Source organism: Taudactylus pleione, unplaced genomic scaffold, assembly GCF_031769625.1.
Source record: "Taudactylus pleione unplaced genomic scaffold, aTauple2 ptg000051l, whole genome shotgun sequence".
Taxonomy (NCBI): domain Eukaryota; kingdom Metazoa; phylum Chordata; class Amphibia; order Anura; family Myobatrachidae; genus Taudactylus; species Taudactylus pleione.
The window spans coordinates 3,888,540-3,909,468 of record NW_028284453.1 but is presented as its reverse complement, the minus strand read 5'-3'; the positions used below and the strand labels follow the sequence as shown (position 1 = coordinate 3,909,468).

Sequence of the window (20,929 nt, the reverse complement as noted above, 5' to 3'; positions counted from 1 at the left end):
GGTCCCTCACTGGGCATGCGCACGCTGGAGCCAGCAACGGGCGCTCCGTCGCTACGGGTCTCGCACCAAATCGGGGTGGCTGTCGATTTTGATTGACAGCTCGCCTCGTTTTCAGGCGGGCAGGGGGGAGTGGCTGGCCAAACGGAAGCGTTCCCGAAGGCCTGCCATTTGGGGGCGGCCTCAGTAGTGTGCTTCCGGCTCTATTAGAGCCAGAAGCTCACTGGGGCTTGCGATGGGCGAGACCCTACCACAAGGGTCTCGCCGCAAGCCTGATGGTCGCGACCATCACCTGACTGCTCGCAAAAGCTGTGGGTGGTCACCCACAGCTTAGCGAGCAGCCAGGAGGCCGGCTCACAAAAAAAAATGCCGCCCTGATTCAGAGCGAGCGCTCTGAAAGAGCGTCCGGCTCTGAATCAGGCCCTTTGTCGCCAAAAGAGGGATGGTTGGGAGGTATACTAAAGGGAAGGTCTCAAAAGAAAGGGGCATGGTCACACAATAGTATTCCCAATTCAAACTACACCACACAGCAGCACAATCATTCACATTATACCGCACATAGGACCTCATTAAGAGCCACTCGCAAAAAGCGAGCGCTCGCTCTGAATGAGGGCGGGCGATTTATTTTTTTTAGCCGGCCTCCTGGCTGCTTGCTAAGCTGTGGGTGACCACCCACAGCTTTTGTGAGTGGCCAGGTGATGGTCGCGACCATTGGGCTTGCAACAAGACCCTTGTGTTAGGGTCTTGTCTGCCGCAAGCCCCAGTGAGCTTCCTGCTCTAATAGAGCAGGAAGCTCACTACTGACATCACTAGTGATATCAGTAGGGCCGCCCACAAACGGCAGGCGTTCCTTCAGGAATGACTCCGTTTGTCCAGCCACCCCCCCCTCCCCGCCTACAAAACGGGGCGAGCTGTTGATCGAAAGCTCCGGTCAGGCTGCGGTGTATGAATGATTCGCCAGCGTCAAGTCCAGAGGTGCGTGAACAGCAAGCGGGGAATGGAAGCTTGACGCGTTTCTCAGCAGTTGCTGTTTCTTCAAGATGCAGTCTCCCCAGTACTCGGTGGTGGCTATAAGTACCACCTATAGCCAATCAGAAAGGCAATTCCACACCTATGTCTTATAGATACAGGTCTATGCTCCAAGCTGATTTCAGCAAGCTTTTATGATTTTAGTGTAATATCAAATTGTTGGTTTTAAGCCACTAATTGTGCATCATCATTATATCATCACAATTGATGTGTATTTAATTCAATGTGGTTTTGAATTTTATTATTTTTCTTTTTATCTGTGTTTATTCATTCATTTTTTTGTGTCTCTTATTAAATTTTTATTTTGTGTTTATGGGATTGTCTATTTATGATTAGTTCAATTTTAAATAATCCCACATTAATTTTTGAAGTCCTCAGGGACAGCGCTTCCAGTTTTCTTGGTTTCCCAATAGTAATGCCCCTGTATTCATGTGCCCAGTAGTAATGCCCCCTGTAAAAGTGCCCCTAGTAGTAATGCCCCTTTAATAAGACCCCAAGTAGTTAGCCACTGGTAGTAATGCCCCCAATAGTAATGTCCCTGTAAAATTTCCCCCAGTAGTAATGCCCCCTGTAAAAGTGCCCCCAGTAGTAAGGCACCTGTAATTGTGCCCCTGTAAAATTGCCCCTAGTAATGCCCCCTGTAAAAGTGCCCCCAGTAGTAAGCCCCCTGTAATAGTGCCCCTTGTAAGAGTGCCCCCAGTAGTAAAGCCCCTTTAATAATGCCCTAAGTAGTTAGCCCCAGTGATAGTGCCCCCAATAGTAATGCCCCTGTAATAATGCCCCTAGTAGTAGGGCCCCTGTAAAATTGCCCCCAGTAGTAATGCCCCCTGTAAAAGTGCCCCCAGTAGTAAGCCCCCTGTAATAGTGCCCCTTGTAAGAGTGCCCCCAGTAGTAATGCCCCTTTAATAATGCCCTAAGTAGTTAGCCCCAGTGATAGTGCCCCCAATAGTAATGCCCCTAGTAGTAGGGCCCCTGTAAAATTGCCCCCAGTAGTAATGCCCCCTGTAAAAGTGCCCCCAGTAGTAAGGTCCCTGTAATAGTGCCCCCAGTAGTAAGCCCCTGTAATAGTGCCCCCTGTAAGAGTGCCCCCAGTAGTAATGCCCCTGTAATAATGCCCCAAGTAGTTAGCCCCCAGTAGTAGTGCCCCAAATAGTAATTCCCTGTAATAATGCCCCCAGTAAAGTGCCCCTATAAAATTTCCCCAGTAGTAATGCCCCTTGTAAAAGTGCCCCCAGTAGTAAGCCCCCTGTGATAGTGCCCCTCTAAGAGTTCCGCGCACATACAAAAAACCCAAAAAAACAGAATACTTACCTTAAGCCCCATCCTGTGTACACTGCAGTCCGCCGCTCCTCGAACTATGGGAGAGACGCCATGACGCCTCTCCCATAGTGCCCGTGGGTGGAGCCAGAAGCTGGAGCTCAGCAGTGAGCACCGTCTGCCGCTGCGGGGAGCCGGGCGCCCGCTGGTAAAATCGGCGCCCAGCAAATGGAGCCTCCCTGCAGCAGCCGGGGGGGGGGGGGGGGGGAATTGTGGCAGCGGGGGTTGCTGCGGAAAGGAGTGTGGCGGTGGGAGGGTGCACGAATCAAAGCGTCCTCTGCTGGCTGGCGCTCTACGCACATGCCCTGGATGTTGCCCATAGCAACCAATAATCTTTGAGGTAGCATTTATCAAGTACATTCTCTAAAATGATAGTAGCTGATTGATTGTTATGGGCAACTTCTCCACTGGCCCAATTCTCCACTCTTTTCACTGCTTGATAGTGGGGGCAGGGCCATGATGACACGATGACGCCAACACGCACCCGCACCGCCCACTTGGCTGAGGTTATAGAGAGACAGGGCTGAGGCTATAGAGAGACATGAGGGGGCCAGCTAAGGCTGTAGAGAGACACAGTGGAGAGCTATGGCTATAGAGAGACACAGGGGGCTGGGCTGAGGCTATAGGGAGACAGATGGGTTGAGCTGAGGGCTATAGATCAACATGGGGGCAGGGTTGAGATTACTGCAGAGACACGGGTGAGCTGAGGCTATTGACAGACGGGGGGAGAGCTGAGGCTATGTAGAGACACAGGAGCGAGTGGGGGTGAGGCTGCTGGAGAGACACTGGGAGGAAGCTGAGGCTATGGAGATCAGGGATGTGCAGTCAGGGTAGGCAGGGGAGTTAGAGCCTCCCCTGTCATACGCCTGAGATTTGATATCAAAATAATTAGAATAATACAAAGATGATATTTACAACTTATCAACATCTTCTTGGTTTATCGTAATAATTTTTATAGTTAGCACTCACCAGCTTTGTGGAGCTCCCTGGGACTGCAGGGAGATAAGATATGAGGCAGCAACAGCTCAGCCTCGCTTCTATATAGTCAGACACGGCTTGCAAAGCTGGGGACGGGACTACACCAAGGGCAGTAAGCTGCACAGAAAGAGAGCTAATAGAGGCATGCCTCTGAGTATGGGGGGGCGTGCCTTGAGCATTTATGGACACCTTGGATGTGTCATGTGACCAGGAAGTGCACTTCAGTGTTTAGAGATCGGTGCTCAGCAGCAAGAGAAGACACAGTGATGCAGTTGGGAGAATCAATGGACACTAAATCTTAAGGTGGCCATATACGGCACGATATACGTGCCGATCCGATGGATCGGCATGATATAGGTGCTATATCGTGCCGTGTATAGGCACGATATCGTACCTGATATCGTGCTGCGCGCTCCCGCGCGGTCGTACATCGCATCCCCAGGTCTTCCTGCAAAACCATCTGACCTAGGATGCGATGTATGATCCCATTCAAATGGTGGAGGGGGGAGCCGGCATATCGTGCAGTCTGCGGGGACAGCACGAATATCGGCAGTGACAGCACGATCCATATGCTGACTGATCGGCAGTCACACTACACGATGCATCGCACCGTGTATGGCCAGCATTAGTGTAGTAAGGGGAAAGTTACAGTGACTAGGAGGTGAGACAAGCTCAATCACTCAGACCCATCTCCATGTGTGCCTCCCCAGCCATTGACCTCACCGCACATCACTGAGATTTGTGGCGGGATGAGACGCAGTGGGAAGAAACTGCTGGAGAGGTGAAGTGAGGAAGGGGCTGAAGATTTTCTACAGCTTTCAAGATTAGTAGGGAACGGCTGGGGCACAAAATCTTCATTAGGATATCAATTCTATAAAAAACAAATATTACCTCTGTTGTATGATAATGACATTGGTTATATTCCTACGTAAACAGGCATCTTCCGCAACATGTGATTGCCTATATAATAGTGAATACTGACTGAAGCTATTGTCTGCCTAGGGAGGATTTAAAGGTACCCCATTGCAGAGCAGCCACCATATAGGTAAGAAAGGACTCAAGCCAGCTGGCCTCTACCAAGTGGGGAGGGATGGGGGCCCCATGAAAAATTAGTGTACTGGCCCAAAGATTTGTGTTACCAGCCCTGCTGTTGTCAGGGGATGTTTCTGTACATCTCTAGCCTCCGCTGCCAGCAGCAGTTGCCGTGCTGGGAGAGCTGCTGCTGGAAGAGCTGCTGTTGGCAGCGGAGGCTGGAGACAAGCAGGATTGGTCCCCGCGCTACCCGAGAGAAGGCTCCTGAGTCTGTACCCGCTGCAGGAGTACAGGTAGGACCTATACTGCTGCCTCATGAAATCCTGACAAGAGGGGGAGGGCACCCCTGTCTTAAGTGCGCATGTCCAGTACAGGGAAAATGGCCACCGCTGTGACCTGTGCATACATTATAGACTGTGGGCACACTCATATCGCGACCATCGGGCTTGCTTGGAGACCCTGTGGTAGGGTCTCGGCTCCCGGAAGCCCGAGTGGACTTCCTGCTCTAATAGAGGAGGAAGTCCACTACTGACATCACGAGTAATGTCGGTAGGGCCGCCCACAAACGTCAGGTGTTCCTAAGGGAACGCCTGCGTTTGTGCAGCCACCCCCCCTCCTCGCCTACAAAACAGGGCGAGCTGTCAATCGACAGCCGCCCTGTCCTGTAGTGAGTCCCGGAGCGACTGAACTTCAGTCGCTTGCTGCGGTTCGTGCATGTGCACGCCGGACGCGGCGCATGCGCAGCGCCAAACATCGACCGGCTTGCGAGCGGTATGCGCTGGCGAGCGGGTCTGAATCAGACCCTTTGGGCCTGATTCATCATGGATCGCTATTTTGCTAATGTGCACGCAATGCTGTTGCTAATATCAGCGTTGATATGCAAATGCATTGCGATCACAGTATAACAGTGCCATTGCAGCCTCACATAAGGACGCCCACTTTCTCTTGTCTCACATCCGTAATACTTAGCAGAATAGCGAAACAATTGGTAACATCGAGTAACATCAGACCCATACGCACACTTGCACAAGCCCAGACCTCACTCAGAAATTGCTAACAGCCACGCACGCTATGAGACCTCAGGCTGCGTATGGCCACGCAGTGGATAATTTATGTAACTGCGTTGCAACGCACTGGCACGCCTGCGTTCGCACGACCACCCCCCCGTCACCACCCACAAATGGCACTTCCTGTCAATCACTCTGCGATGCGTCTGTGAGCACACTGCAATCACAGTTCCGATTGCAGCATGCACACTGCGATGCATATGCATGCGCAGTGCGAATTAATCAGCCGATGGCGTGCAAATTAGCAACTGCGTTCCTTGCTGAATCAGGCCCTTTGTATTCAGAGATGTAAGCTAATCCGATGGTTAGTGCACATCTCCGATTGTTAGAGGACTGCGCATGCTCAGGATGTGTACTGCGCATGTGCAGCCATCCATCTGCGAGTCCGCTCGCAGAGCCTCCCAGCCGCAGCCTGATTGATATGCTGCTGCGTTTGGGAGGTGGAGCGCTGGCATTTCTGGGCAGCATTCCCAGAAACGGGGGCCATGTCGCCCCTGTTCTCTGGCAGGGACGAGGGCAGGGTCTGGACGCAGATTTCCTGGCCACGCTAGCTGCCAGGACCTGGTCAGGCTGCGGTAAGCTTCGGTTACTGCAGCCTGACCAAAGGGGCAACCATCGTGACCGTGGTCGCGATGGTGATCCCAGCGCTGGGATCGCAGATGCAGCAAGGAGGTGTGTGTTTCCTACAGACACCTACTGCTGCATTTGATTCACGCCCTTTGTATGGTCTCTCAATACTTAATAAATAAACCCCCCAGGTAGTGTGTGGTATAGACTGTAAGCTCCAGTGGCTCAGGGATGGATGTGGGTGATTATATAGGCTCTGTACAAGGTTGTAGGGTGGTGCTAAATAAACAAATATAAATGATACATAAATTCATTTATAGTTTAAATGGAAAGTCTTGTCATCTTTTGCTTATATCTGGTACTGGAATTTTGTGATTTTTAATTTTTAAGCATAAGTTAGTAATACTTATATAGCTGGGGCAGCTGGGATGTAGACAGAACTTTGTGGGCCCCATTTTGAAGGTGAAGTGATGCCCTGGGGTTGTCTTCCCAGTTTTGATTACCTGTCTCCAGCGGACACACTGGTGCTGGTCTGGGGCGCCCAGCCCAAACGCCAGTGTACTGTCTGGACAGGGGGGTATACATCACGTCTAGGGCCTTTCCTCTACCCCTGCACACCCAGACAAGAGCCGTACACCTGCCCTGGGAAGACAACCCCGGGGCATCACTATCGCATACACCACCAGCAACTTATATTCTCTCACCCAGCCAGATAGCGGGACGCCGCATATCTGACACACTGACAATAATCGGGATTCTAAGTACTGTCATATTATCACCAGAGGGGAACAGTGACCTTAGTGCCTACAGTGATTTGTCACTACGTTCCTCATTTGCAAGTATTCATCTTAACTGCATTATTCGTATACATTGAGCATTATGCATATAATTTCATTGACTTTATTTATTTAAATTTCATTTTTGTTTCATGTTTATTTGCTTTCTTTTTCTTACTATATATGTTCATGTCATTTTTGAGTGTTTTTGAATTGAGTAAAACATTTTCAATTTTTTGATACATCAGTGTGTGTTTAGTATATACACAATTGATCATCATTCTATAACAACATTGTATGGTGTAGCGCTTCAGTACTTCCATAATTACATTGCCAATATATTATCTGAAGACGGGACATCTCTAGTCTTCTGAAGCAGCTCCCCTTTAGATTCATTCATTCCAATTAAGCGCTGGTTCCCTTCTCTCCCTTTTTTCAAGCATGCACACACCTTTCACTGAAAATGGAATGTTAGACATTCAGGCTGGGCAACAGGTCGGACGCTGCTCTAATATAAATTATGAATACATCGCGGCCGAGACACATCAATCAAAAAACATGTAAAGTTTAAAAACATTCAATAACTCACAATAAATATATAATCAAACGAAACACCATGGCATCATAACCGTAGACATATATAAATAATACTCAATAAATACTGCACACACCTAATTGTGAGGTTGATGGTGATGTCTCTGCTCATTAAATGAGTCCCAATATAAAAAAAATCCAATAAAATGTTGCAGTCTTTACCTGACATATCCACAATTCGTATGGGAAGTCCCATTACCAGTGTGATTTTGGCATGAATTAAGGTAGTCCCATAACAAACCAATTGGATGATGCTGGTTGTGAAGGGATGGATCTAAAATACGCTCACATAGAATTTTCAAAGCGACTGCTGTGTATTGAAGTGAATGACAAGCTCAATCACGGGCTCCTAATCCTGGCTGGCAGGTATTAGGCCTGATTCAGATCCACACGCAGCTGCATAGGCAAACACAGGGGGGGTTTCCGTCTGCCTGGAAACCCCCTCCCCAGCACACACATGACCACAGTAGAAATAATAATATAATATAATTTTACTAGTGCTACATGTTCTTCTCAGTATCACAAATGAAATAATTAGCACCACCTGTTGATCTTTTAACATGTATCAGTCAGTAATAAATAACTTGTGCACCAACTAAGAGATCTGGAAAACATGCACTGTTAGGGATGCACTGCAATAGAGCCCAATATGTACATATATGTCCAGGGAAGTGCTAGGTTCTTCTGCTGCTCCTCCAGGCTCCCGGACTTGCTCACATGGTCTGGAATGGTGCCTACATCTAAAATAAAAACATTCAGCTCAGGCAGGATGGCTTACTGCCGCATCTAATGACTTACTGTGATCCTGTATATTCTGGAATTATGACACACAATACACATTGTATGATGCATATTAAAACTGGATAAGTACTAATTCTGAACTCTTCATGGACTGGCCATACTCACTGTAAAATCAAGCAATTGGAAACCCCCGTCTAGAAATCTCTCACGGATCGCAATAGCAAAAATATGCTAATGACTCACTCGCCGTCCAGAGTTTAGAGATACTCATTGAAAGTATCTCACATCTGCGGCTTAAGCACAAAACTGGAATAATCTAACACAGATCAGGCGGCCACCAGCTTTCTGTCTCCAGACATGCAGAGGGCTCTCCTGCTGCGAGCATGGACTCAGTGGCTAATTTATGGAAACCCAAAAAATAGTGTATAAAGGCTACTGACAAACCTGCATTTCTCTAACCCCCCACCCCCCCCCGTTACCTCCTACCTGTCACTCACTTTGCGAGTGAATCCTCACTCTGAGCATAATCGCAATTCAATCACTGTGCAACTTTCACGCATGCGCTAACAATTGCTCAACTTGCATAAATATCGCCATTTGCATGTGGGTCTGAATCAGGCCTATTGTGCAGCTGATGTAACTTGCTGCTCTCTGCTGGTATAAACAACGACTGTACAAGCTGCAATGCTGGTAAGGAGATATGCCGACCGCCGGCTTCCCGACAGTGAAAGCCTGGCATGGGACCAATGATACGCATCCAAAATCCCGACGCCCAGCATACTGAACGTAGGTCACCTGGGCGTTGGGAGCTGTTAGCTGCGGGAGGGGGGGGTGTTAGGTTTAGGGACTCACGCGGGACTTAAGGTTAGGCACCCCCCCTCCCCCAGGAGGGTTAGGCTAGGGGAAGGGGGCTTAGCGTCAGGCACACACGGGAGGAAGTTATGGTTAGGCACCCCCTCGGAGGGTTAGGTTTATGGAACGTGGAGGGGGGGTTAGGTTTAGGTACACCTGGGGGGAGGTTAGCCTTATGCACTAGGGGAGGTTAGGGTTAGGCACCACTAAGGGAGGGTTAGGGGAAGAGAGGGGTAGGGATAGGTTTAATACTTACCCTGTCGGGATCTCCATCTACCGACCTTCCGGCGTCAGTATTTCATCCTAAGCCCGGAGGTATAACATACCGATTCCCTGGTAAGTTCAGGTGTATGTATCACTGAATAGCAAAACATGCAGGTGTTACTGTGCTCTTTTAGCTGCCACTGCCAGTGAACATGATGACTAAAGCCTCGCAAGCGCGTCGATGGTCCTCCACTGCACATGCGCACGCCAGAGCCGGCTCCGGCATGCGCGAGACCCGGCCAGCGACGGGCGCTCCGTCGCTACGGGTCTCGCACCAAAGCGGGACGTGCTGTCGATTGTGATTGACAGCTTGCCCCATTTTGGAGGCGGGCAGGGGGGGTGGCTGGCCAAACGGAGGCATTCCCGAAGGAACGCCTGCCGTTTGGGGGCGGCCCCACTGACATCAGTGGTGAGCTTCCGAAATTTCACTGGGGCTTGCGGGAACGAGACCCCACCACAAGGGTCTCGTCGCAAGCCCTGATGGTCACGATGGTCGTGACCATCACCTGGCTGCTCGCTAAAGCTGTGGGTGGTCACCCACAGCTATGCGAGCGGCCAGGAGGCCGTCTTTAAAAAAAAACAGGGACGCCCTGATTCAGAGCGAGCGCTCTCAAACACCGTCAAGCTCTGAATCAGGCCCAAAGTTCCTTCACAATCTCACAGATAGGGCCGGAACTATCGGCAGGTGCACCGGGGCCCAGGACAATGAAGGGCAGTACTAAAAATGAGTCAAACTGACTTATCATTACAGTAATCTGTGGCCGACCGTGCCCCGTATCGAAGGAGGAGGTGGTCCGGCCGGAGGAAAGGATGGGGTCCCTCCTCTACTTATCCTCGCTTTACCTGTCAATAAACTGCCCGAGACCCAGTCCCTTTCCGCGAGTGCATTATATGGCGCTATGATACCCTATGTTTTATGAGGCCACGCACCTTCCTTATGAGACCACACCCCTTCTTAGGCACGCACAGCAATCTTGCCGACATTCTGACTGCCCCTCCGGGAGGGAGCAGCTAGGCCGACATAGCAGGGGGCGTGGCCGGCATAGGGGCCGCAGCCGGACATATTACCTGGCATTTATTGGCTGAGCGGTCACGTTATTTTGGCCCTGCTCCCGCTACACTATGCATTGTGAAGCAGGGGGCGGAGGCATGATGACACGAATCACGTCATCAGCCACCCCGGCTGCGGGGGTTTCTATTGTAACCGCGTGGGTTGTCCAGAGGGGTTGGCGGCCGCCGGGAGGCTAGTGTGCTTTTCCGGCGGGCTGGGAGTGGCACCCGATTTTCGAGAGACTCCTGGTCGAATCGGGAGGGTAGGCAAGTATGCCACACATATAGTCCCTTACTTACTGGGGAGTGGGCAAAGCATATTGTTGCACCTGGTCCCACATCACAGACACATGGGGTCTAGTTACTAAGCAGTGTTAGGAGACAGAGTGAAAAGTGATAAAAAAGTGATAAGGTGCCAGTCAGGAATGCAGTCGGGAACCCGGCGAACCTAATACCGACAGCCGGCTTCCCGACTGTCATATCCCGGCAAGGGTCTAAAGACAGGCGTTGATATGCCCGATGCCCGGCATCCCGATCGAAGCGACGCCGGGCACCGAGCGCGGATAGCCGCAGGTTTTAGGGTTCCCGGGGGGGGGACTTAGGGTTAGGCACCCCCCCGGGAGGTTGGGTTTAGGCTAGGGGAAGGGGGGGTTAGGCACCCCCAGGGAGAGGTTAGGGTTAGGCACCCCCCGGGGGACTTAGTTCAGGCAGCGGGGAACTGGGGGTTAGGTTTAGGCACTTAGGGGTCTATTTACTAAGCAGTGTTAGGAGAAGTGAAAAGGTGCCAGCCAATCAGCTCCCAACTGTCATCTCACAGGCTGTGTTTGGAAAATGATATTTGATAAGGTTGGCACCTTATCACTTCTCCTAACACTGAGGGTGAATTAGGGTTAGGTACTGGGGGGGTGTTAGGGTTAGGCACCCCTAAGGAAGGGTCAGAATTAGCTAATACATACCTGAGGACGATCAGGATTTCCACTGCTGATACCGATTCCGCTAGCCAATCAGCTCCCAACTGCCATCTCACAGGCTGTATTTGAAAAATGACAGTTAGGAGCTGATTGGCTGGCACCTTATCACTTTCCACTCTGTCTCCTAACACTGCTTAGTAAATAGACCCCTTATACCTCCACTGAGTATATGTGTGTGCACATGTGATGGGCAATATAGATTGTAAACTCCACTGAGGCAGGGACGAAAGTGAATAATCCAGAAACAATCACAGGTATTAAAGCTTCGACCTTGAGAATGTATCCATAGGCCAGTATAAACAAAACGCACGGTAAATCTGCTCTTATTTCAGTAGTCAGATGCATTTCTCTCTCTGGGCTTTATTTAAAAAAAAAAAATAGTCTTTCCAATGCAATAAATATACTAGTCATCAAATTCTTTACACAATCGTCACAATAATGTATAGCACTCAGTACACTACTGGAACGACAATGTCCTGGGAAGTATTTCAATGTTTGCCTTGCAGCCCTTGCCCCCACCTTCCCCTCTCTCACTGCCCAATGGTACTGCTGCAAAACACTGAGTGACATACAATTGCTAGTAAAACGATCTGGAACGTACCACTATTTGAGTTCTAGAGGGGGGTGTAACGTTAGCTCCCAGGCGACCTCTAACGGCAATTTAATTTACCGCACCCGCCACTACGTCACTCGCATACCTCGCCATGTCTGGTAACCAGGCAACGGCTTCTTGTTTCTGGCTTCCTTTCCCGGCATGCAGTAGGGGGGAAAGATGGCTGCTGCCAGCGGTGATGTTCTGCCTAAGGGAGACCATGATGATAATTCGTGAGGGAAATGGAGGAAAGCTCCGTGTTTCTCCTGTGCCTGACAGCCACCAGCGGGGTGCCCCTCTTCTGCAGGAGCAAGGGCAGCAGCAGACAGGTAAGAGTGCTGTGTACAAGCGTAATATCCATAATGCATGCCCAGGCAGTGTCATGCCAGCTGCAGTGGGCAACCTATATGTGCCAGCAGGCCAGGCTAGGGCCGCAACAGTCATAATGCAGAAATGTATACTGTAAAATATAGAATTCTGGTTACTATAGTTTATTCTTAGACTACAAACTCTGTTAATGCAAATGTACAAATACATCGCAAGGGAAGCGGTCGGCAGGTCTACGGCCAAGTGTCAACAGTGATGATGTCCACATTGTTGAAATGTCGACAGCTAACATGTTGACCTTGTAAAAGTCGTCAAGTGAAATGGAAACATTTTGCGAAATGCTGACATTAGGGTTAGGCATGGGGATATACTGCCGCAACCGAAGTTTTGTGAATTAATTGCATCCTGTGACATTAGCTTCATTAGCCAAATCCGCCAGAACATTCACATTGCCCCACTTCCAATTGTCGACATCTACTGTGTCGACATGCTCAATATTGACATGTTACATGTCAGCATTTTAATATCAACATTCTAACCGCCTACAGAGTATACTGAACCCCCAGCACAGAGTGCAGAACTCTGCTTTTGAACTTTGCATCTCTGCTAAAGGTTTAGTTCTGCCACTAAACTAGATTAGGACTGTTTTTATTGATCCCCTCTCCAGCTGTATTTTTCTCATCGAAGACCTGTGCTATTGCGATCAAGCTGTCCACCAGTCCTGTATATTAAATCGCATGAATTAGCAGGTCTAGGAAATGTGCACAGTAATCCCTACCACATGGCAATTCAGCCAGCAAAATATTGATGTTGCACAACATGTGGCCCAATCAATCTGGTTAAGGCATTGTCTATTGAATACTTTGACCAGATTCAGTATGATTTACCGCCAGCAGTTCATATCCCGACAGCGGAATCCCAGCAGCAGTGAAAATCCCGATTGTCGAGAGGAAAGTATTGACTAACTTATTCTCCCGACTAACACTAACCCTCTCTTAGGGGTGCCTAACCCAAACCTCCTCCCCAAGTGCCTAACCCAAATCTCCCCTCTAAGTGCCTAAACCTAACCCCCCCTTCCCCGCCGCCTAAACCTAAGTCCCCCGGGGGGCTGCCTAACCCTAACCTCCCCCCGGGGGTGCCTAACCCACCCTTCCTTTAGACTAACCCTAAACTCCCAGGGGGGGTGCCTAACCCTAAGTCCCACCGGGAACCCTAAACCTAACCCATCCCCCCCCCCCCCCTTGACTGTCCGCGCCTGGCTTACCTTCGATCGGTAAGCCGGGGGTCGGGCTCCCGGCGTAGGTAAAATGACAGGCGTCAGGATTTCGACACCTGTCGTTTAGCCCTTGCCGGGATTAGACAGTGGGGATTCCATCCATCGGCTTCCCCTTTGACCTGTGGACGTATGGTGGGCAGTGACTTAGGTACGCTCCCACTGGTCACTCATGAGTTTCTTATGTAAATCGTCTTCCCTATGTGGTTGAGTGATTTAGATGGTGAAATAGACCGTAATAAATATTGGTACCAAAACGCAATTCTCGATATCCATGGGCAGAAGGATGGGACCTTGAATGATTGCAGTTCCAGCATCCAACGCATAATTTGTAGGTATTTATAGAAAACTATAGGAGGCAAATTAAATTGCTCTTGAATATGATGGAAAAGGATTAACCAATGAAACAATACCCTTCAAGTGCCAAGAGGAAAGACTTGGGTTAGGGATCCATTTCCCTATGGCTTTCAAGGACAACTTTTGAGTCGGCAAAATGATATCCTTGTCTAGGCTACTGTCCTTTGCCATTTCTTCATGGAGTGATATGTGCTTTCTGAAAATTCCAAGTCTTCCAGGGAAAAAACGTGGCAGGCTATAATTGGCGTGGTTACTGTGGCGAACGCAAACGTAGAAAAATGGATCCAGCATAGTGTTGGGAAAACCCTCAGCAGTGACAGGGTTAAAGAGCTTGTAAATGAAAGGCGTAAGGTCTCCCCTAACTGTCATTTAGAAGTTACTAATGAACTGCTCAGGGCCATGGGCTTGTCTTTGGGTAGTAATTTAATTTAATTTATCTCCTGAGGGGACCATACATCATTAAATGCATCCAACTCATTACTGTTTAGTGTTGGGTGTTTCAGTTCCCTAAGGGACTGATTCAGAGCCGGAGACGCTCTGACCAGAGCGCTCACTCTGAATCAGGGCCCTCCTACCTAAACTTGGAGCGGCCTCCTGGCCGCTCGCATAGCTGTGGGTGACCACCCACAGCATATTCGAGCGGCCAAAAAGATGGTCACGATGGTCAAGCCCATCGCGGCCATCGGGCTTGCGACGAGACCCTGCGGTAGGGTCTCGGTGACCGCAAGCCCTGTTTGATCTTGGCTCTATCAGAGGCGAAATCACTCCCACTGACATCACTAGTGATGTCAGTGGGGCCGGACCCAGATGGTAGGCGTTCCCATGGGAACGCCTCCGTCTGGCAGCCACGCCCCCAGCACGCCCACCAAAGGGGGCGTGCTGTCAATCAACATCGACAGCACGCCCCCTTTGGTGCAAGACCTGGAGCGACGGCTTCCCCGTCGCTCCCCGGGTCTCGCACATGCGCACGATGGAGCTCCCTCCGTCGTGCGCATGCGCACTAGGGCACCATTGACCCGCTTGCGAGCGCTCAGCACTCGCGAGCGGGTCTGAATCAGGCCCAGAGTGAATGGAAATATCCTAAGGTTGAATGGTGTCCTCACCCCCTTCAGGTTGTATAGTATCGCATTATATTTATCTATCTGCTCTATTAGCAACTGTGTAAACTTTCAGACACTAAATTAGTGCCGTCTGAGTATTTGACCCTACTTGTGTAGCAGTGCCTCTCATTGCTGTCTTAAGTGCACACCTATATGTATATATTTATGTGTCAAATGGTGATTAGTTTCCATGAACAACGTTAAAGCATCCGACAAAGCCAATTTAGTTTCTGGGGATGTTGCTAAGTAATTGGGTAGTCTCCAGAACCTATGTAGTATATTGGATTGAAAGATATCCCATTAATCATAAAAAAACATTTTTGGGGTGAACTATTTGCAATGAAGCACATGGGGTATCTATTGTCTCTGAAATAACAGATGGGCTCGGGAAGAGAAGTGTGTTTCCCGGACTGTGTAAGGAAGACAGGACGGCAGCTTTACCATCTGTGCCATAAAGTTTAAAACACAGCAAGTAAACAGTTGCACAATTACATCTTATAAAACCTAACCAGACAACAGTGAAAATCAGCTTGTTAAAGTAACATTGAACCATAGACCCAAACATTACTCTAACGCTGATAGAGTCAAACTTATCCCTCCAATTAGGGAGCAGGTTATATTGTTGGGTAAAAATGCAGAGCAGGAAATTCTTAGGTCAGCTTTACCATGCAGTCGCGCCGACCCCCACCTCAGGGGAAAATGGGGAGTACGGCTGTCCAGCACACGCATAGCCAAGGTGGCTGTAAGCTCTTATCCATGGAAGTAGCAAATACAGATGTGTCCTCATACATCTAGCCTCCATAAGCCACACAGCGTGACTTTCCTGGCGTGAGTGAGCTGCCAGGTCCTGGGCATCTTTTGCATCTAAGCGTTGGGCATCTTTTGCATCTAAGTGGCAATGCGATGTGACTAGGACGCACCGGCAGACTGTGCTGATTCATGTGATATGTGACACTTGTATATCTGTGCGCACCCGAGTCTGTATATAAAACACAACAGGACTTGGAATGAAAAAAGCTGCGTCCGCTACATTGTACTGTAGCACTTCGTATACAGGGCCTGATTCAGACCCGCTCGCTAAGATGCATACTCTCGCTGTTGCCGATGGTATGCATTATGTATGCATTGTGTGCATTCATCGCAGTGCGCATGTGCATACCTTAGCGAAAGTTCACAATGCATTCGCTTGCTGCGCATAGACAGCCCAGCAGAGTGAGTGACAGGGGAAGCCGTTTGTAGGAGGTAACAGGGGCTGGCCATTAAAAAACGGGGGAGTGGAGGTGCAAACGCAGGCGTGCCTGAGCATCTCAACGGCGTGTTAGATGTGTGCATAATTATAAGACAGCATCATAGTACACGTCACCTGGCTTGTTTTTACACTGAAGTGCTCACAGTGCTTGCGGCAGGGTATGGTCAACCTCAAGCGCTGCGATAGCATCCGATGTTACCCGATGTACCGATGGTTGCATACACTTCCTGGACATGACGTGCACAAGTGGGTGTCTTAAAACAGGCTGATGGGTGTCTGCATACACTATGTGATCGCTCTCTAAGAAATACTGGGCGTGCTAAGGCATTGCTGTGCGATAGCACTGCCTATGCAATTTGCATACACATCATGCGAGCGATCACATCTAGCAAGCTGCTCTGGAATCAGGCCCACGGATTCAGGGACTCAGTCCCACACAGATATACAAGTGTCACATATCAAATTAACCAGCACAGTCTGCTGGTACGTCCTAATTTCATCCCATTACGACTGATGCATTTTCTTCAAAAAAAAAGGACACCCGGCACTATGCAGAGTCTCACGAGCCAACACGCGCCGAGAGGGGCCTTTTGGCGTGATTGAGGCAAAGATGTATAAGGGCACATCTGTACTTAGGCGGTGTATGGGTTACCTCAAATCAAGTAACCATAAACCAGTCCATTCGGCCTTGGGCCATAATTGAGGCCAGGATTGTGGAATTAAGAAACCAGAGGAAACTGAAACTTTCCTCTCCTGTAGGAGTTTAATGCTAGCTACTAGCATAGATATTGCATAGTGCATTCTGCACTTGTCGCATTCAATGGCTCCTCCTCAATGGCTGCGATTCAATTTAAAGCGATGCTGAATAGCCCCGGGAGGGAGCTCCCAGAGCTATTTAATTCAGCGTGCTGTTAAGTCGGAGAATGCCGGCAAACAGCCGCGCGACCGGCACTTTAGTCAAATCTCTCCTGGCACCATCAGGAAATCCTTTAGTCAGACTAAACATCGCGCTGAATTGAGTAGCTCCGGTAGCTCCCTCCCAGGGCTATTCAGCATCACTTTGAATTGAATCGCGGTCTGTGTGGGAGAAATTGTACGAGTTTGGTGACCTTTTTTGTATTTTGTTGTTATGGTGCCAAGAGAACTTGATAGTTTGCTAAGATAGGTTTAAATTTCATAGCCTGTTGTTTGTTTTTATAGTTACATCTTTTATTTGCATTTACAAGTTAGTGTTACATAAGCATTCAAATATCAGAAAATAAATACAAAACTATGGATGAAAGTTCATTGTAAATAAACAAAACAAAGTCATCAGAATGTGGGAAAGCCCTTTAAGGGGACCATTTGGGGACACCAATAACAAATAATAGATGGCGAAAACTGGCAGTTAGTTATAGTTTCAAGATGCTCTTTGTATTGCAGCAATATGCATTGTACGTTTGATGAATTCTTTCATCTGTCACAGCTATTTTAGATTACTTTTAAATATCAGAAATTAAATACAAAAATATGGATGGAAAACAATAAATAAATAAAGGGGGGGAATTTTGCCCAAGGTCCAAAGAGAAAAAAATCAGATAACAAAGAGAAAGAAACGACAGAGCTTGAACTATGTATGTAGGCATAATAATATTTCTAGAAGCAGCATTACTGGGGGAAGGTTGATTTAAAGTAAACCAAGGGTTCCAAGTTTGGACAAATGTAAATGAATTTAGTGTTCCCTCTAGCTCCGGCGGAAGGCAGGGCGCCGTAGCTAGAGAGGGCATGTCTGTGCGCGCGCCGAAGGCGGCGTGGTCATCGAAAAGGGGGCGTGTCTATAAGACGCGTCCCCTTTTCGTCACTCTTGGGGGCGTGCCCGGCACTTACGGACACGCCGGGCAGCCCCCAAGCCCTGCAGACAGGGAGAATAGATGCCGGGCGCATGCGCCCGGCGTCTATTCTCCGGCGGTGACCGGGTCACCGCACATTTCTTCACCCGCGGGACACTGCGACCCGCGGGTGAAGACGGTTCCCGCAGGCTGTTAGGGCAGGGCGCTTTTTGCCCTCCTTCTGGAGGGCAGGGCGCTTTTTGCATTCCAGAAAGAGGGCAGGGCGCCGCGCCCCGCTAAAACAGCCTAGCGGGAACACTAGATTGTTATGAATATAAGGCGTTATCTTTTCCATAGCGACTATATGCCATATTTTGTTGATAACGGCTTGTAGGGAAGGAGGGTCAAGATGCTCCAATGAGAATCAATAAGGCATCTAGCTGCATTAAGAATCTGGGATACTTAATGCAATAGGGAGCCACAAAATAAAAGACCATGGATCTCTGGTAATTATTATTAATAATAATTGGTAATAATAGCCTGTAATTTGAATGTTATCCTCAGCTGCAGGAGAAGCAACAAAGGTGGTGGAAATAACACATTTATTTATTACCAGTTATTTATATAGCTCACACATATTCCGCAGCGCTTTATAAAGACTATATGGCCATTGACATCAGTCCCTGCCCCAGTGGAGCTTACATTCTATGTTCCCTATCACATACACACTAGGGCTATTTATTTATTTTTTTTGGTAGGAGCCAATTAAGATATTTAAACGGTGGGTCTCTTAGCGCACAATCTCAGGCAGCTTGGTAGGCAATTAACCTACCAGTATATGTTAGGAGTGTGGGAGGAAACCCGAGTACCTGGAGGAAACCCATGCAAGCACAGGGAAAATATACAAACTCCACACAGTTAGGACCATAGTGGGAATCGAACCCATGACCCCAGTGCTGTGAGGCAGTAATGCTAACCATTACACCGTCTGTGCTGCCCTTACATTAAAAAGTCAGAGCTTCCACAAAAGAGAAAAAAAAAATCTTACTCTGACGAACAGTTTTCTGACCGCCAGGAGCTTCTGATAGAAACTGGAAAAGGGGGAAAGCTGGCTTGCATGTGGAGTAACACTGTTGATACCTGAATTGCAGAATAAACAGGACTTCCAAGTTGTATGGGCCACTGAGAGTGCAATATCAATGGTGAGCCACTGGATGGCAGTATATCCAAAATTATTATACAACACTAAATAATATAAAGATAATGTTACTTATATAGCACTTTTCTCCCATTAGAACTCAAAGTACCTTATAATTGTATTTAAAAAACACAATATGCAAAATCAACTTAACAGAAGAGAGAACTATGCATGTATATTTTTAGGAACTATACGGGGATTAGTGAAATGCTTGAGTAAACAGGTAAGTTTTGAGTCTGTTTTTTAAGAGTTCTAGAGTCTAGGGGTCTCGAACTTTGCGAGGATACCAGTTCCGTAGATTTGGGGGTGCAAAGCTAAAAGCTCGAGCCCCGGATGAATTAAGTGACATGATCAGGAGCGACGGATTTTACTTCTGGACGCTGGGTAAATAAACCGCATAGTTTAATACATGTCCAATTTTCTGAAACAAACTGAATAACCATACTATCCTTGGTTTTAATTGGTTAGTTCTGCTATAAGTTCCTATCACAACACTGCAGGGGCTAGAGGGTTCTGGTACCTTGCCTCTGTACTACAGTAGATGCAGGAGGTGAACTCTACGATGGAAGGGTGATCGGTTCCAGGTCTTTGTGGGTAAGCTCCATGCTCTGTGACAGTCAGCTCTCATTGCTGAATATCAGCTAAACAATGATACATTCTGAGGGTAGCAGGTCCTGCACTCCAGTTACCACCCCAGTGCAGAACAATCTTCATATAGGAATGTGGAGGTGCTGGAGGGACCCAACAGATAATCTCAGTCCAACTGTAAGGGGAGTATACTGAGGGAGAAAGTGAGACCCTGATTAGTTTGACTCGCCTCCCCTTTTCCAGCACTAATAAATTCAGTGTGCACTGGTTCAAATATGGACCAGATCTATACTAATAGAGCTGGTTATATTTAGTAGTGTTTGCAGAGAGGAGAGACAGAATACAGGTTACATTGGCAGTGCCCAAAATTTCTAGCACAGCATTAGGTCCTTTATAGTTAATTGCTCACCATGGGTTACTGCACATTTGCAGATCATTAGTAAATACACCTTTTGGATAAGGACAGAATAAATGTACCTATAAGTAATGTCACCTGTTGTCCAGCAGATGCCACCCTTGGACCTGCTTGAGCTGTGTGATCTGATGCCCAAGTTCACACACAGTTGGCATACACCACATTTTAACCATTGTTCATACAGTAGGAGGAGAAAATAGCAATTAGGTGCTTCACCATCCATAAAGCTGTCATTATTGTGTAGTTACATAATTTATGTCCTATATATAAAGTTTTTATTAGGTGATTTTTATTGCAGATTTTTATGGAAACTTGCCTGGAGAGTCCAAGGGGTAAATTTACTAAAGGTTGATTTTAATTGATTAAAAATCGATCAACATCGATGTTGTGTTTCATAGGCACAGGTGCTTGTGTGCGGCTCTGCAATCCTGTCCATCTTTGAATCATGCTCTTAGACAAACCAGTTGTAGTCCAGTGACGTGGGCTGCATTTCTTCTTTTGACCTCAACCAATTCTAATTGTAAAAGTTATATCTTGGTTTGGGGGAAATGGGGGAGTTGTTCTTGAATAAAGCCTTTAGGATGTCAACTAGTTGCACGTATGATATAGTGTACATTCTAGCACCCTGCACCTGTCACATCCGTGCAGTTCCTCTTTCCTGTCTGGAGTGTGGCTCTCTGCTCTGGTGCTTCTAGCACACTCAGCTAAAGTAACAAACTCCTGAGAGACAGACCAGAGTGTGCTAGAAGCACCAGAACAGAGAGAACCCCACCATCATTTTATAAAT

At 48.2% G+C, this 20,929-nt stretch overlaps 1 protein-coding gene across 3 annotated transcripts in view; it reads left to right on the top strand.

Annotated features, from left to right (window-relative positions):
- Window positions 1-11,968: 11,968 nt before the first annotated feature.
- The window catches only part of FUZ (fuzzy planar cell polarity protein), a 90,885-nt gene continuing 81,924 nt past the window's right edge, over window positions 11,969-20,929 (top strand). For all 3 annotated transcript variants that reach the window (XM_088462569.1, XM_088462568.1, XM_088462570.1), the window contains exon 1: window positions 11,969-12,156. In XM_088462569.1, coding sequence (XP_088318695.1) covers window positions 12,070-12,156 — 87 coding nt within the window. In that variant the 5' untranslated portion in view covers window positions 11,969-12,069. The remainder of the gene's footprint in view (window positions 12,157-20,929) is intronic.